Source organism: Rhinatrema bivittatum, chromosome 6 (assembly GCF_901001135.1).
Source record: "Rhinatrema bivittatum chromosome 6, aRhiBiv1.1, whole genome shotgun sequence".
Taxonomy (NCBI): Eukaryota; Metazoa; Chordata; class Amphibia; order Gymnophiona; family Rhinatrematidae; genus Rhinatrema; species Rhinatrema bivittatum.
The window spans coordinates 324,484,350-324,500,667 of record NC_042620.1 but is presented as its reverse complement, the minus strand read 5'-3'; the positions used below and the strand labels follow the sequence as shown (position 1 = coordinate 324,500,667).

The following is a 16,318-nucleotide window of genomic DNA, read 5'->3' as shown; positions in this document are numbered from 1 at the left end:
GACTGGAAGATTGGGCATCCATATGACAGATGAAATATAATGTGGACAATTGCAAGGTAATGCATATAGGAAAAAATAGTCCTTACTGTAGCTACATGATGTTAGGTTCCATTTTAGGAGTTACTGCCCAGGAAAAAGATCTGGGCGTCATAGCTGATATTATTGAAATCGTCTGCTCAGTTTGCTGCAGCGGTCAAAAAAATTTAACAGAATGTTAGGAATTATTAGGAAGGGAATGGCAAATGGAATGGAGGATGTCATAATGCCTCTGTATTGCTCCATGGTGAGACCGAACCTTGAATACTGTGTACAATTCTGGTCGCCGTATCTCAAAAAAGATATAGTTGTGATGGAGAAGGTACAGAGAAGGGCAACCAAAATGATAAAGGGGGTGGAACAGCTCCCCTTTGAGGAAAGGCTGAAGAGGTTAGGACTTTTCAGCTTGGAGAAAAGACGGCTGAGGGGGGAGGATATGATGGAGGTCTATAAAATCATGAAAGGACTTGAATGGGTAAATGTAAAAGTTATTTACTTTTTCAAATAATACAAGGACTGAGGTGCACTCTGTGAAGTTAGCAAGTAACATTTAAAACAAATCATACAAAATTCTTTTTCAGTCAACACACAATTAAGCTCTGGAATTCATTGCCAGAGGATGTGGTTAAGGCAGCTAGTGTAGCTGGGTTTAAAAAAAGGTTTGGATAAGTTCCTGGAAGAGACATTCATAAACTGTTATTCAATAGGAATAGCCATTGCTTGTTACCAGAATTATTAGCTTGGGATCTATTTAATTGTTTGGGTACTTGCCAGATACTTGTGACTTGGATTGGCCACTGTTGGAGACAGGATACTGAGCTTGATGGACCCTTGATCTGACCCAGTATGGCATATCTTATGTTTTTATGTAATGTTAATTTTCCTAGCACCTAGACAGATGGATTCAGGACCAGTCGGTTATGCACCTCTACCAGCAGATGGAGACAGAGCAAACTGACATCATAGTATATATACTCCTGTAGTGACAGCCTGCCAGTATGCTTTGTCTCCAGCAGATGGTGGATGTTCATTTCCCTACTGGGGATTGCTTTAGAATTTGGAAGGAGAAATAAAAGAAAAATGAATTCACCCTGCTCTACTGCGGTGATACCAAATGGTCCCTCCCCCAGTTAAGAATTCTTGAGGTGATTTTCATGGTCCCTCAGATGAGTGCCTTGGTCCGGTAGCTGGTTTTTCAGCCAGCGTGAACTTAGCTGCTTGGATAACTGAAAAGGCAATAGGTGAAGGAAGCCAAGCGCAGCGGTGATGGCATATGCCATCTCCCTCCACAGCTGCAGCTAGGACGGGCTGAGCTCAGGTAAGATTAAAAAAAATATAGATATTTAAAATAAAAAATACAGACACATAAGGAGGGTTTTTGTGTAGGGCTTAACCTGGACGCCCAAGCCGACGCCTGCCTAAGCATCCAAAAACTGGAAGCACAGTCAGACGCACTGACTGAGCCGATGATCTTGAAGAGGGCAGCCAAACGCATAGGCAAAGCACGCGAAAACACTGCTGCAGTCTACCACTCGGCACACAGGAAAAAGCCTCAGAGCGGGGCCTAGCAGACAGGTCTCCTTGCTCAGCGCGCCGTTCCAATGTTCATCCCGATCCGAGGGAGGTTAAAGGACGTGGGCAGCCTGGTGGGTTGAGCAGCCTCTGTCGTCTAGGCCCCACTCTGAGGCCTTTTCCTGTGTGCCACATGGTAGGCCTTGGCACTGTTTTTGTGTGCTTTGCCTGTACATTTGGCTGCCCTCTTCAGGATCGTTGGTTCGGTCAGTGCATTTGACTGTACGTCCAGGTTAAGCAGCATCCGGGCTAGATGCATGCTTACCTGTGCTTACAATTTGGGCACATTGTGCATTTATCTTTGGGACGCCTAGTTTTGTGGCACCTAGATTTTGGATTAATTATAAAAAAAAAAAAAAAGAGAGAGAGAATGGTGCCTATAGCTAAGAAAACTAAGCGCCTTTCCCTATGCGCTGCCTGTCATATTAGGGCATCTCAACCCGAATATGACAGGCAGCGCAGCAGTATTTGGAGGCTCAGGGAGAATTATCTTCTTCTGATTTTACTAAACCTGGTTCTTCCCAGCCTGATGAAGGTTTGGGTAAAGACATGTCAGGAGGGAAGCCTGATATTGGAACTCCCTTAACTGGTCCATCAGTGGGGGAGGGTAGCTCAGGGAGCGCAGCACAAGATCTTCCTGGTTTGGATCCTTCTGCCTTTTCTTGGGTAGAATTTTTTCAAGGATTGCAAGCCTTTCTTTAGGCACAATCCTCAGCCCAGTCCAATCCTGCCAGGGCAGAGCCGCAGCCTGGTACTGCTGTTAAGCACTATAATGCACTTAGATCAGCAGTAGGACTTTCCCATAAGGATCCAGATGGCATGGATGATGAGGCCAATCCTGACTTCCTGGAGGATGGGGAAATTCCTCCAGGATTGGAACCGTATTAGGACTATGTTGTGGTTCTTTCATAGAGATGAGCTGCCGGCTCTGATTTCCCAGACTTTGAAGATGCTGGAAGTACCTGGGGCAGATTCCAATTCTGAGCCAAAGAAAAATCCCATTTTGGTTTCCTTGCGTAAACCCTCTTGTTTTTCCCTGTCATCGAAGCTTTTCAAGAATTGATTGATCTTGAGTGGGGTGCTCTGGAGGCTAATTTCAAAGGGGGTCGAGTTTTGGAAGGTCTTTTCCCCTTGGATCCAGTGATGAGAGCACATTTTCATTTTTTAAAGGTGGACGCACTTATTTGTGCAGTCTCCAAATGGTCGGGAGAGAGGAGCAGCCTTGAAGGATGTTCATGATAGGAGGATTGAGACCATCCTTAAACAAGCATTTGAAGTAGTGGCAGTGACTTTGCAGATAGCTTCTTGTTGTTCCCTGGTGGCTCCCTCTTGTTTACTTCTCTCAGGAGGTCGATGACTGGAGTGAATTCTAGGGCAGTTATGGAGCCAGCAGCTGTGATTTGGTCTGCATTTCAGCCAGAGTGGTGGCTTCGATAATAGCAGCCAGGCGTCCATTATGGCTGAGAAATTGGTTGGCTGATGCAATCCCTAAGGCTAACCTTACAGAACTGCCCTTTGAAGGATCGCTGCTATTTGATAGCGAGTTGGAGAAACTGGCAGTAAGTGGGGAGAATCCCTAACTCCTAAGTTGCCGGAGTATAAGAAGCAGTAACCGCTCTCCTTTACCATGAGAGGTCGTGTTAGGGGATCCAAGCGTTTTCGACCCTACAGAGGAGCGGCTTTTTAGAGTACTCTGCCCTTCTGTAGGTCTCAGTCTATCATCCTAGACATCTCGGGCGTGGCTCGGGCAGTGGATCCTCCTGAGCCTCCCAATGAAGGTTTGCCGACCCACCCCCGGGAACAGGAGATAGGGGGATGCCTCTATCTTGTTTATCAGAGGTGGGAAGAGATCACATCATATCAGTGGGTCCTGGAGGTGATATGAGAAGGATATGTGAAGGAGTTTCGCAGTATGCCTTGGGGCATGTTCATGGTGTCTCCTTGTCACTCCCCGCAGAAGAATCAGGTGGTGGAATCTACGCTGTCAAAGCTCCTCAGTCTGAGGGCTGTGCTTCCAGTACCCACGTCTTAAGAAAATACAGGGCGAAATTCCATTTATTTTTGTGGTGCCCAAGAAGGAGGGCTCCTTTCGTCCCATCCTGGAACTCAAAGGAGTCAATCGTCATTTGTGGGTTACTTATTTTCGCATGGAAACATTGCGCTCAGTGATAATGGCCATGCAGTTAGGGGAATTTCTGACCTCCTTGGATCTATCTGAGGCGTACCTCCATATTTCCCTCCAATTGGAGCACCAAAGTTTTCTGCATTTCGTGGGTGTTGAGGTGCCTTTATCAGTTTTGGGCACTATCATTTGGTCTGGCCATCGCACCCAGAATTTTGTCCAAAGTTATGGTGGTGTTGGTGGCAGAGTTGAGAGAGGATGGGATCCTAGTACACCCATATTTGAACGACTGGCTGATTCGGGCCAAGTCTCTGGAAGAGAGCCACCTGGTGACCGCAAGGTAATCTCCCTGTTGCAAGAACTCTGTTGGGTGGTGACCTTAGCCAAGAGCAGACTTCAGCCATCTTAGTCGTTGGAGTATCTGGGTGTTCGGTTCAGCACGAGGCAAGGCAGAGTTTTCCTGCCAGAACCTTGTATTCAGAAGTTGATGATACAGGTGCGTTTCTTGGTGAACACTATTGCCCGACAGGGTGGTCCTATCTACCGGTACTCAGTTTGATGGCAACAGCCCTGGAAATGGCGCCGTGGGCGAGGGCACACGTGTCCTCTTCAGCACTCCCTGCTATCTTGTTGGAACCCGCAATCTCAGGACTATTTGATTCGGCTCCACCTGCCGTTGGACGTCTGCTTTCACCTCCAGTGGTGGTTGCAAATGGATCATCTGAGAAAGGGAGTTTCCCTGATATTGTCGAATTGGTTGGTACTCACAAGAGATGTGAGCCTCCAGGGTTGGGGAGCTCACTGTCAGTAACTAACAGCACAAGAGTGCTGGAATTCAGAGGATTTTACTTTGGAACATCGATCAGCTGGAAGCCTGGGCGGTCCATTTGGCATGCTTGTGGTTCAGCGGCAGGCTGCAGGGTCGAGCAGTCAAAGTAATGTAGGACAATGCAACGATGGTGGCTTACATCAATTGGCAGGGAGGAATCAAAAGCCAGCAAGTGTCACAGGAGATAGATCATCTTATGGAATGGGCAGAAGTGCATCTTTTGGAGATCTCGGCCTCGCGCATTGTAGGCAAAGACCATTTAAGAGCAGACTTTCTCAGCAGGGGGAGTCTGGACCCAGGAGAATGGGTATTGTCAGACAAAGCATTTCAACTGATAGTGGATTGCTGGGGCCTTCCGTTTCTAGACCTGCTAGCGACTTCTCGCAGTGCGAAGGTTCCTCAATTCTTCAGTCTCAGGAGAGATCCGAAGTCCTTGGGTATTAATGCTTTCGTGCAGGTCTGGCTGTATGCCTTTTTCCCGTGGCCCATGTTGGGCAGAATAGTTCAGAGGATCAAAGGCCACAGGGGCTGCTTTTGGTGGCACTGGATTGGCCCAGAAGACCATGGTATGCAGGTTTGCGAAGACTCCTGGTAAACTCCCCCCTTCAACTTCCGGCACACTGGAATCTGTTGCAGCAGGGACCTGTCCTTCACAAAGATCTGACTCAGTTTTGTTTTACAGTATAGCTCTTGAGGGCTCGCTTGTTGAGGTGTGGATTTTCTACTGCAGTGATTGCCACCTTGCTACGAGTATGAAAATTCTCTACTTCCTTAGTCTATATGTGGGATTGGCGAGTGTTTGAGGCTTGGTGGGAGGATCAAGGAGTGTTTCCTCGTTCAGTTAGGATCCTGCTCATTTTGGAATTTTTGCAGGATAGATTGAATAAAGGGTTGGCCCTTAATTCCTTGAATGTACAGGTAGCGGCTCTTGCCTGTTTCAGGGGTCAGGTGAATGATGAATCCTTATCGTCTCATCCTGATGTGGCCTGTTTCTTGAGGGGAGTGAAACATCTTCGTCCTCCCTTGCGGTTACCGGTACCCTTGTGGAGTCTTAATCTGGTGTTGGATTTCTTGGCAGGCCTTACGTTTCGACCATTGCGTAGCCTTTCATTGCGATTACTGACCTTGAAACTGTTTCTGATGGCAATATATTCTGCGTGTCGAATTTCTGAGCTGCAAACCTTGTCTTGCTGGGAGCCATTCCTTTAGATGACTCCAGGAGCGATACAGCTGCGTACTGTTCCTTCTTTCGTGCCTAAAGTGGTTTCAGAGTTTTACTTGAATCAGACCATTTTCTTGCCGTCTCTGGGTAAGGAAATAGATGTGGAGGAATATTTCCTGTTGTGTCCCTTGAATATCAAGAGACATGTCCTGAGATATCAGGAGGTTTCTAAACCTTTCTGAAAGATGGATTGTCTGTTTGTCCTTCATGGTAGAGGTAAACAGGGCGAGCCAACTTCACAGACTACAATAGTTCGCTGGTCATGGAAGTAGTCATGGCCTCTGAAAAGCCATTGCCTACTCAGGTTTGGGTTCATTCCACTAAGGCTCAGGCAGAGTCATGGGCGAAGGTTAGATTGTTGTCTCCCGTCAACATTTACCGAGCTGCGACGTGGTCCTCCTTACATACCTTTTACTGGTATTATTGTCTGGATGTGCTGGCCAGGGAGAATGCAGCCTTTGCACATGCGGTATTGACTGGACCATGGACAGCCTCCCACCCTATTCGAGAGTAGCATTGGTTCATCACACTGGTCCTGAATCCATTTGTCTAGGTGCTAGGAAATGAGAAATTACTACTTTTCTGATTAATTTCCTTTTTCTTAATCTAGATAGATGGATTCAGCTTCCTGCCCTTGGCTCCTGTATGATTGTGTTATAGTCCTCTTGTGTGGCTATGTGGTCCAGAGATAACTGGTAAGTGGTCATTCAGTCCCTAAATTTGTGTTCATATATTATTTGCCTGAGTTCAGTGTTTCCTGTTGACTGAGAACTGAAATGGTTATCTGTTTTTAATCAAGTTTTTTGCTAGTTTGTCCACAGTTGCTTTTGAAGAGAATACTGGCAGGCTGATGTCACTGCAGGGGTGTATATACTGTGATGTCAGTTTGCTCTGTCTCCATCTGCTGGTAGAGATGCATAACGGTGTTGCTCCTCAAACGGTCAAAATCCCACTGGTTCTGGAATTTTTACAGGACAGCTTGAATAAAGGGTTGGCCCTTAACTCCTTGAAGGACCAGGTAGCAGCTCTCTCCTGTTTCAGGGGCAAGGTAAACTGACCCATCTGTCGGCGCATCCGGACATGGCCCTTTTCTGAAAGGGGTTAAACACAGCCACCCCTACGGTGGCTGGTTCCCTTGTGGAATCTTAATCTAGTTTTGGAGTTTTTGGTAGGGCCTTCCTTTCAACCGCTGCACAGTCTTTTCTTGTGCTTATTAACCCTGAAAATGGTGTCTTTGGTGGCGATATGGTCAGCTCGTCGCATCTCTGAATTACAGGCATTGTTGTCGGGAACCGTTCCTCCAGATCACTCTAGGAGCATTATAACTTCCTACCATTCCATCCTTCTTGCCCATGGTAGTCTTGGAGTTTCGTTTGAATCGGTCCGTTTCGTTGCCATCCCTAGATAGGCACAAGGACACGGAAGAATACCGCCACCTCCGCCATTTAAACGTGAATAGATTTGGTGCGGTATCTGGAAGTTTTCGGAGCTGGTGCACAAAATGGACTGCTTGCTTGTTCTTCACGGTGGAAGGAGACAGGGCGAACCTACTTGACGGGCTGCCATAGCTCGCTGGATCAAGGAGGTGGTCACAGGAGCCTATATAGAGGCAGGCAAGCCATTACCCTTTCAGGTTAAAGCTCATTCCACTAGGGCTCAGGCAGTATCCTGGGTGGAAGCTAGACTGCTGTCTCTCGTCAGCATCTGCCGAGCAGCAGAGAACCTGGAGAAGGTGTGTAAGGAGGACATGGTCCTCCTTACACACCTTCTCCAGGTTCTATCAGCTAAACATTCAGGCCCAAGAGGATGCAGACTTTGTAAAGGCGGTGCTAACCAGGCTGCGAGCAGCCTCCCACCCCGATCAGGAGTAGCTTTTGTACATCCCATTGGTCCTGAGTCCATCTGGCTATACGCTAGGAAATGGAGAAATTACTTACCTGATAATTTTGTTTTCCTTAGTGTAGACAGATGGACTCAGCATCTCGTTCACTGCTACCCAAGAACACTGCCAAGGAATTGTCCGTGAAATGAATATCGATTCCAAGAGATTACGAGTAAGCTGTCACCCAGTCCCTAGATCAGGGCATCTATAATCTTTCTGGGATTCAGCATTTGTTTGGTTGAGTTCAGATAGTTAAAAGTTTTTAATCAGGTTTTAATTAAGTCCTTTCAATAGTATGTCCACAATGACTTTTGAAGACACTGAAAGGCTGAGGTTACTGTAGGGGTGTATCTAAAGTGATGTCAGCTTTGAAATCTGACTCCATCTCCATCTGCTAGCAGGGGAGCATATAACCCATTGGTCCTGAGTCCATTTGTCTACACGAATCAGGTAAGTAATTTCTCCAATTTAGAGTTTGTATTTCCCATGCTGTTCTCAGTAGTCTGTCCTGCAGAAATGATTTAAACTGTGTAAGACCTTTGCAGTCAATCTGATTGCTTCCAACCCATCAATCAGCAATGCATGATTGACATCCCTCTGTATCTAAGCAGATCATTTAATACTGTAAAATCAATTGATACATCTAAAAGTATGTTTAAACTTTGATTTATCATCTGTGATTAGAGTACCTTTGTGGCCTTAATGGTCTTTACATATTTTGTTGCTTGTACTTTATATTCAATTCTTGCTTCCATTGTTTTTGATTTATGCCACTGCACTCTCTCCTCCAATTTCCTCAAATCTGAATTAAACCATGGGACAGACATTTTTCCTGCACAAGAATCTTTTTTTCAGTAGCAGCTTTACCTAATGTAGACTTCATATCACTGTTTCGTAGTTCTGTTAACTTTTCATGATATTCTACAAATATATGCCCTGCTGCAAGCCTTCCCAAATGTTTAGCCAACATGTGAATTTTCAAGTGCTAAAAACTTTCATGATTCCAGAGGATGACCAAACCAAATTAACAGGTGTTGATTCCCCCTCCAACAATCACTCCACTCACACCCTCGCCACAGTCCAGCTGATCTCCTCTTTCAACCTCCACCCCTTCCAGAGGACCTTTTCTCTGAACCTCAGCCCTGCAACTGATCACCTCTTACATCCCCTATCCTCACCTCCCTAGCTCACCCCCTCCAGCCCTTTCTACATCTTCCCAACTAATCCTCTCCCTATCACCCCATCCCCTCCAGCCTCACACATACCCCTCTCAGCTGATCTTCTTGCATACCCCAGCTCATTTTTCATCTCCCAGTTAATCCTTTTTCCCTCTCACCCTCCTTAGGCAATCCCTCTCTTAGTAGATCCTCAAACCTCTCCTGCATCTGATCTCTTCCTTCAAATAGCCCCTTCTCCAAACATTCCCCTGACCAAAGTCAATGGCAACATTTTCCTTGAACCCTGGACCAAAGTTAGATCACAGCTGGTAGGAAGAGAGGGCAGGCTGGTGACAAGGGCAAGTTTTTCTCTTGGGTAGTTTTAATGGTGGATGATAGAGGAGAAATGGCAACCTTCACTGGAATCCTCTCTTCCTCTCATGGCTTGCCCCAAGCCCAGCAGTGATTGGCAAGCAGCAGTAGCTTTAGTACTGAAAGTCTGTGATTCAGTGCCAACTCCCAGGCCCTGCAATGGCTCCACTCCCTCTTCACATAGGGCTTCTTGTTATCACAGAAATTCATGTGAGGGTGAGAGAATAACAGGATTAGTGCATGCTGATTCACTGGCCTCGTGCATTCCCCTGCTGATGGCACCTGAAGAGTGCTGCCTTTTCAGGCACTTATGACCCCCAGCTGAACGTTTTGTGACTCCATTTAGAATTGCAACCCACAGTTTCATAAGTTCTGCTCTATTGTGATTGCAAATTCACTAAGGACTAAGTTGTTTTCAAAGAGTGAATTGTTCACTCATTGACAGGATTCTTGCACTACTAGGCTCCCTAACTTAAAACAAAATATGAAATCATCCAGTCATTCTACTGGCATTATGGGCACATCCTGGATTGATATCCTCTTTGCCCCATTTGAGCAATAAAGAATTAAATCCAGGGTGTGTCCTGCTTGGTGTGTTAATGCATCAGCAATTTGGGTAAAGGCCCATCTTATATGTTTTATTGTCCAGGCACTAATCTATCTATAATTTTTTTATTTTATTGTAAAAAGTATTTAAACATTCATATATCCATATACAAATGAACCTCAACAAACATAGCTGTACAGGCCCCAGACAACCCAGTCCATCCATTCCATCCTCCTCCCCTTCTCCTCTCTTACATCGAGTCACAGGATCGTATCACAGTTTATAGAAACAAAAAGATATAGTAAAAGTACAAGATTTCAACCAAAGTAAATAGGTCTGCCAGATTCTGTCAAACTTCTCAACTGCATCATGTCTAAGAGCAGTCAATTTCCCCATATAAATAACCTTAAGAAGGCGCAGGAAAATTGACACTAAAGCGGGGATATCCGAACTCTTCCAGCAAGCCTCCATCGCATCTGGCAGCAATGTTGATTTGTGATGATGTTTGTAGCAAGGGCACCAGGTTGAGGACCGAAAGACTTAGAAGGAAAATTTTAGGGTCCCTTGGGACAGAAGTACAAGTAATGTCATATTGGGCATTAATTTTAGCTTTGCTTGACTACTATAGCTCTGTTTATTGCAGCCTCCTTTTACAAGCACCTTTAAAGTTTTGCAAGCTGTAGAGAATTCTGCAGCCCATCTTGAAATCAGATGTGGGAGAAGGGATCATGTGATTCCCTCTTGGTAGAATTACATTGACTACCAACTACTTGCTTCAAGTTTACATTTATTACATTAGGTTTTACATGAAGATGGGCCTGATTTATTTAAGATCTTTATTGGTGTATGTTCCAATTTGGCCATTACGTTCTATGGAAGGGTGACAACTTGTGCCAGCCCCCTTTAAGGACTGTCATTTGCAAGTAACCTGCAGTCCTCAAATGTAGAATGTTATACTAGACAAGAGATTGGTCTTCTGTAATTTAGAAAGAAGCTGAAGACTGTATGCATAGAAGCACATGCTACTGTTAACTGAACTGATATAATTTTAATGAATATTTCTTGTTTTATTCTTCTGATTTTAATTTGTATTGTGTTTCTTATTGCATTGTGATGTTTTATGTGCCCTTATTGGAATCTGCCAAAAATAATTTTACGAATATAGCGGAATACAAATGTGTTAAATAATCCGTAAAACAAGTTGCAATACCATGCAAACTCAATATCCCAAGGTATATCAAAACCTCCCACAATTACTAATTCTGAGCATTCTACAATAATCTCTGATTAAGGTCGGCCCTTGTTTCACTGGCATTATTTGGTGCTCAGTGTATCACCATTCTGCTTATATAAGAACTTTTCCATAGTGGCTATAACATTAGTCTTTAGTCTATGAAAATGTCTGCCCCTGTATTATTGGTGTTTTGAATTTTGATTATGCTGGCATTAGATGTTTGTTTTTAATACACATATTCATTACTACCATAGGTCAAGAGCCTTCTAAAAAACAAGCTACTGCCAATTTCCGTCCAAAACCTCGCTTTGCACCTGTACATTTTGTTGCCAGCACTACAAAGGAAGAGGATAATAAACTGTTTGAAAGCAAAGAAGGAACTTCAGACAGTCAGACTCTGAATTCCTTTGGTGATTTGCTAACTTCTAACAGCATGCTGCCAGACAAATCTGGAAACATAGCATGGAACAGCATCAAGAAGGAGGGAGAGAACTCCCAGTGTCACAGGCAGCTCCAACAAATAACGCCATCTATTTGTGACCCTTCCACATCCAGCATGTGTGATTCTCAAAGCAAGAGCTCAAATGAGTCTGGCAGTTTCATAGCCAAAATGGAACAGAGCTACTCGGCAAAATTTGAATCTCATTGCTCAACTCTTTCCAAAAACTTCCGAGCCAATGTGCTTGACATGTGGACAGATGGCACCAAACGGGGAAGGAAGGGTTTTGGTTTTACAAAGACCACAAAAAGCCAGAAAAAAGGCAAAGCGCTTTCAAACAACATGTCTGACATTAACCAAAGTGATTCAGCAGATCCAGCTAACAAACAAACTTTAATCACGCAACTCTCTGCAGCAGTAGCAAGCAATCTCTCCAACCCAGAAATGGTAATTGCTCCCGATAAAGTGAACTATGCCTACATGTTAACCCGCAGTATTCAAGCTTGTAAGACCAACCCTGAATACATCTACGTTCGTTTAAAAGAAATCTCGCCTGCTGACCTTCCAAGAAACAAGAAGCTTCCTGCAGATGGCTATGCTTGTGAGGTGAGGTGCCAGAATGTTTACCTAGCCACAGGCTACTCTGGCAGCAAAAACGGAGCCAGGGACCGAGCTGCAGAGCAGGCCATAAAGTTATTAATGAATCCTGTAGAAGTGAGGACTGCTCAGCGCAAGTTTAATCACACCTACCGAGATGACATAGTTGTGTGTCCTTGTGATGCACCCACATGCGAGTTCCCTCCAGCTCTGAAGCAGCTGCAAGACTCTCAGCTTAGCAGCAAAGACTCTACAAGCAGGAGCCAGCCTGCTGAGCCCAGCAAAACGTCTACAGGCACAAAACACTGGTCTAATTTTATCCTTACAGAAAACGCCAATGATGCGATAGGCATCTTGAACAATTCTGCTTGCTTTAACAAAATGACAATAGAGTACAAGTATGAGCTGATGCCCACTCATGTCTGGTGCTGCAGGGTGTTCTTGCAGGACCATTGCCTGGCCGAAGGGTATGGTAATAAAAAGAACAGCAAACACGCAGCTGCTGAGGAGGCACTGAAATTACTCCGGAAAATGCAGTCTAACCTACCAAAACCCAAAGCAACCCAGGCTCAAGCTCCGGGCAGTTCATCTGCAAATTCTGAACAGAGGAAAGATTTGAAGGATATTGTAATTTATGAGAATTCGTCAAACTCTGTATGTACCTTGAACGACACAGCGCAGTTCAATAAAATAACAGTGGAGTACACCTTTGAGCGACTGACGGGTTTGCAGTGGAAGTGCAAGGTGTTTTTGGGCAGTCAGTATGTTGCGGAAGCTATCGATTTCAGGAAGACAGTGAAGCACATTGCTGCAGAGGAGGCAGTGAAAGTCCTGAAAAGAACCCAGCCCACCGTGATCAACAACCTAAAGAAAGGTGGTGCCACCGACGAGGCAATTTCCAGAAGTCAGATTCGGGGCCGCTCAGCAGAAGAGGCTTACAGACAGCAGATTAAGGAGGATAACATAGGGAACCAGCTGCTGAGGAAAATGGGCTGGAGAGGCGGAGGCTTGGGCAAGGAGGGCGAAGGCATAGCTGAGCCTATTTGCGTTAAGGAGCAGTTTGCAAGGGAAGGACTTGGGCTCGACCAAGAAAAGAGTAATAAGATTTCCAAAAGAGACATAGAGCAGATAATCAGAAATTATGCCTGTTCCTATAGGCAGGACGATTTAACTTTCTCCACAGAACTTACCAATGACGAGCGTAAGCAAATACACCACATCGCCCAGAAGTACGGCTTGAAGAGTAAATCTCACGGGCAGGGCAGTGAAAGGTTTTTGGTAGTGAGCAGAAAGAGACGCAAGGAAGATCTTATAGACCAGCTGAAACAGGAAGGCCAGGTTGGACGATACGAGCTCGTTATGCCGCACACCAGCTAACTTGTCTGTCATGTGGTTTCATTGCTGTATACAGACTGAAAGACTGCTTAATTCCCCCATGGACAGATATTGCAGGGTACATCCATACTAAGATTAGATTTTACTTTGTCCATTTAATTCCTAATCCTTTGCTAAAAACTGTAATGTCTGTAGTGCCCAGTAGCATTTGCAAAAGGCATCGTAGTACAGTTTTGAAGGTCCTCGATCACCATCTCATATTTCAATAGTTTTTAAATACCGAGTCACTTGTTCATTTTGAAGATGTGGGGGTGGAGGGGGGAATTAAAGGACATCAAACTATAGTTTCTGACGTTTGGCTTACTTTTTTTTTTTTTTCTTTTAAAAAAAAATAATTTTGTGTTTTGTGAAGTCTGAAAACCATTTGTGAGGATTCCCTGCCATGGATGTATACTTTTTTTTTTTTTGTTGGCAACAGATTCCAGCCATGTGTTGCATTTTATCTGTTCTGTGAATCTGAAGCTTTAATAACCTGGAATGTTCAGATGAAATCATACTTATCTACAACGTGTAATTTCACCATTGGTTGAATAATATAACTTTATCTTTTAAGACTTCTTTTTTTGGATTTTGCTTTTGTCCTGAGCTTTGTACTTTGTATCAGCCTTGAGAGAGAAAGCTCTGGTGAGCTTATTGGCATTTGAACTCCTTGTGATAGCATCTTGAAACACTATGGTGCTATGCAGTGCTTTCTTTCTAGGGTAAAAGGTGTCTGAACTCACATGGAGCTTGCAGGGGTTTTATTATTTTCTGGCTATTTTTTTTATATTCCGCCTTTGACACTTCAAAGCAGATTACATTCAGGTACTGTAGGTATTTTGAGGGACAACATGGCAAATCAAGCAAGTGGAGGAAGAGGTACAGGTACTCAGTACTGGCAAGTACTCCCTTGGGCTATGAAGAGAGACAGTGATTGCTTAAACAAGTAAAACTGTGGATATATATATAAAATGGAACATGTTTTGATCCTGAGCAGGAATCTTTTTCAAGATTATGCTGCTCAGGATTGAAACAGTGACATGAAGGACTGTATCTAAATACAGGTGGTCTTGTGTAAGTAATCGGCGTGCCTGGGGTTTTCTTTATTGCAGGTTTATTGGAATAGTCTTGGCTCATGTCTTTTGTGACCAGTTCATTAATTATTTTTCTTTTTTGACTTCAAATCTGGGCCAGCCATTGATTTATTTATTTATTAATTTTTTATTACCTTCTAGCACATTGGTTAAATCTTGCCACAGAGAGTAGGTGAAATTTGAACTTCTTGATTTTTTTACAAATAAACTTTGTTGAACGGAAACCAAAAAAGAACAGTTGGGAGGTGATACCCTGACACATGAGAAGTCCATCCTCGATAACCTTATCAAATGCTTGCATTTAATCTAAAGTCCCAGTTCATTTCTATATTTTGGTTATGCTGAAAAGCAGAGCAGCTTATGATTCTAGAATGGTGTTGCCTACATGTGGACTTGCAAATGTTTTAAGAAGCAAACTTTCTGGAATAAGATCCCTTTCGCAGGTAATGGCACATTGTCTGAAGAGGATGGTGACCTTGGTGGTTCTTAATATTTGCATCTCAAACTGTTAACCAAATAAAATATTGGTGAGCAATTCCAGGATTGCCCACCAATTGGATTTTCAGGCTGTCCAGAGTGAATATGCATGGGAGAGATTTACATGTATTGCCTCCATTGTATGCAGATAGCTCATTCCTTATGAACATCCCTGAAAACAAGACCAATTTTTGGCTTTTGAGGACTGGAATCACCAACCACAGCAATAAGATTGTTTTCAATTAACTAGGTTTTTTTTTTTTACAGAGTTTTCTTTGTCTATTTTCCTTCCCTTTCTCACATTACATCCCAACTCTTAGTACTTGCGTACAGAAAATATCTTCTCAGCCTTATGCAATGATAGAAATTCTGTTCAAACAGACCTTGCAGTTGAGGGGGAGGGGGGGCTAGGTTATAAGGGGCTCTAATGGCCTCCTGCCCCCCCCCCCTCCCCCCAGGAGCGCTGACCAGGCAATTGTAGACAACAGAAGCAAAAATAAGCATGTGGTCTTTGAGCTAATGCACTCTTGCAGGCTCTGCAGCAGCCCTGCCCTGACATGGATTTCTGTGTTACGAAACCAGTGTGGGAGGCAGAGCTGCTGCAGGTCTGAATGCACACCTGCTGAAACACTTCCTGCTGATTTGCATGTACCGCAGATGGGGAAATATATTCCTGCATGGTTCTGACAGGATTCACAGTTCAGGCCCCTTGTTCCTGACAATCTTTGCCAAGGTAAGAATAAAACTGCTAAGAGCTATGTACTGGAGAACCTTGTGATGAGTTTTAATCTTTTTGTTCTGCCCTTCCAGATTTCCTCCCAGTTTCTACAGAGATCAACACAGGCAGCTCCTATAAACCGGCAGTGTGAGTGCAGCATGGAATCAGTGTGCATTCATTAAGTGTGCACTGAGAGTGAAGTGTGAGTGAAGCTTATGAGTGGAATATGGATGCAGCATGTATGTAGCTTGAGCAAAATTTGTGAGTGTGTGGATATGGTGTGGGTGAAGCATGTATGCAGATTGGTGTAGGATGTAAGTGACATATGAATGTTGTATCCTTGGTACACAAAAATGCCTATTGTCAGAGTGGTTTGTGAGGATAAGATAGCTAACAATCCTAGTCTGGATGAAGTTTTTCATGGATAGACTGGGACTTTTCCATTATTATGTGGCCCTGGAATTTTCTTCTGCCCAAAAGGTCTCTAGTGTTCCAAAAACTTAGTGTTCCATTACAGGAGACTTGAAGCGCTGCCTGCTGTGTTCTGTGCAGACATACTTACAAGCAGTAAGAATCCACCATCTTATTAATTTGTTACCATCTATCTACTGTTGTATCTTCAGCGGGGCATGTTGTAAACTGTGAG

At 44.2% G+C, this 16,318-nt stretch overlaps 1 protein-coding gene across 1 annotated transcript in view; it reads left to right on the top strand.

Annotated features, from left to right (window-relative positions):
- NKRF (NFKB repressing factor) overlaps window positions 1–13,688 on the top strand; it is a 28,261-nt gene extending 14,573 nt beyond the window's left edge. The window contains exon 3 of the mRNA XM_029607610.1: window positions 11,228–13,688. Within this exon, the coding sequence (XP_029463470.1) occupies window positions 11,228–13,386 (2,159 nt within the window). The 3' untranslated portion in view covers window positions 13,387–13,688. The remainder of the gene's footprint in view (window positions 1–11,227) is intronic.
- The last annotated feature ends 2,630 nt before the right edge of the window (window positions 13,689–16,318 follow it).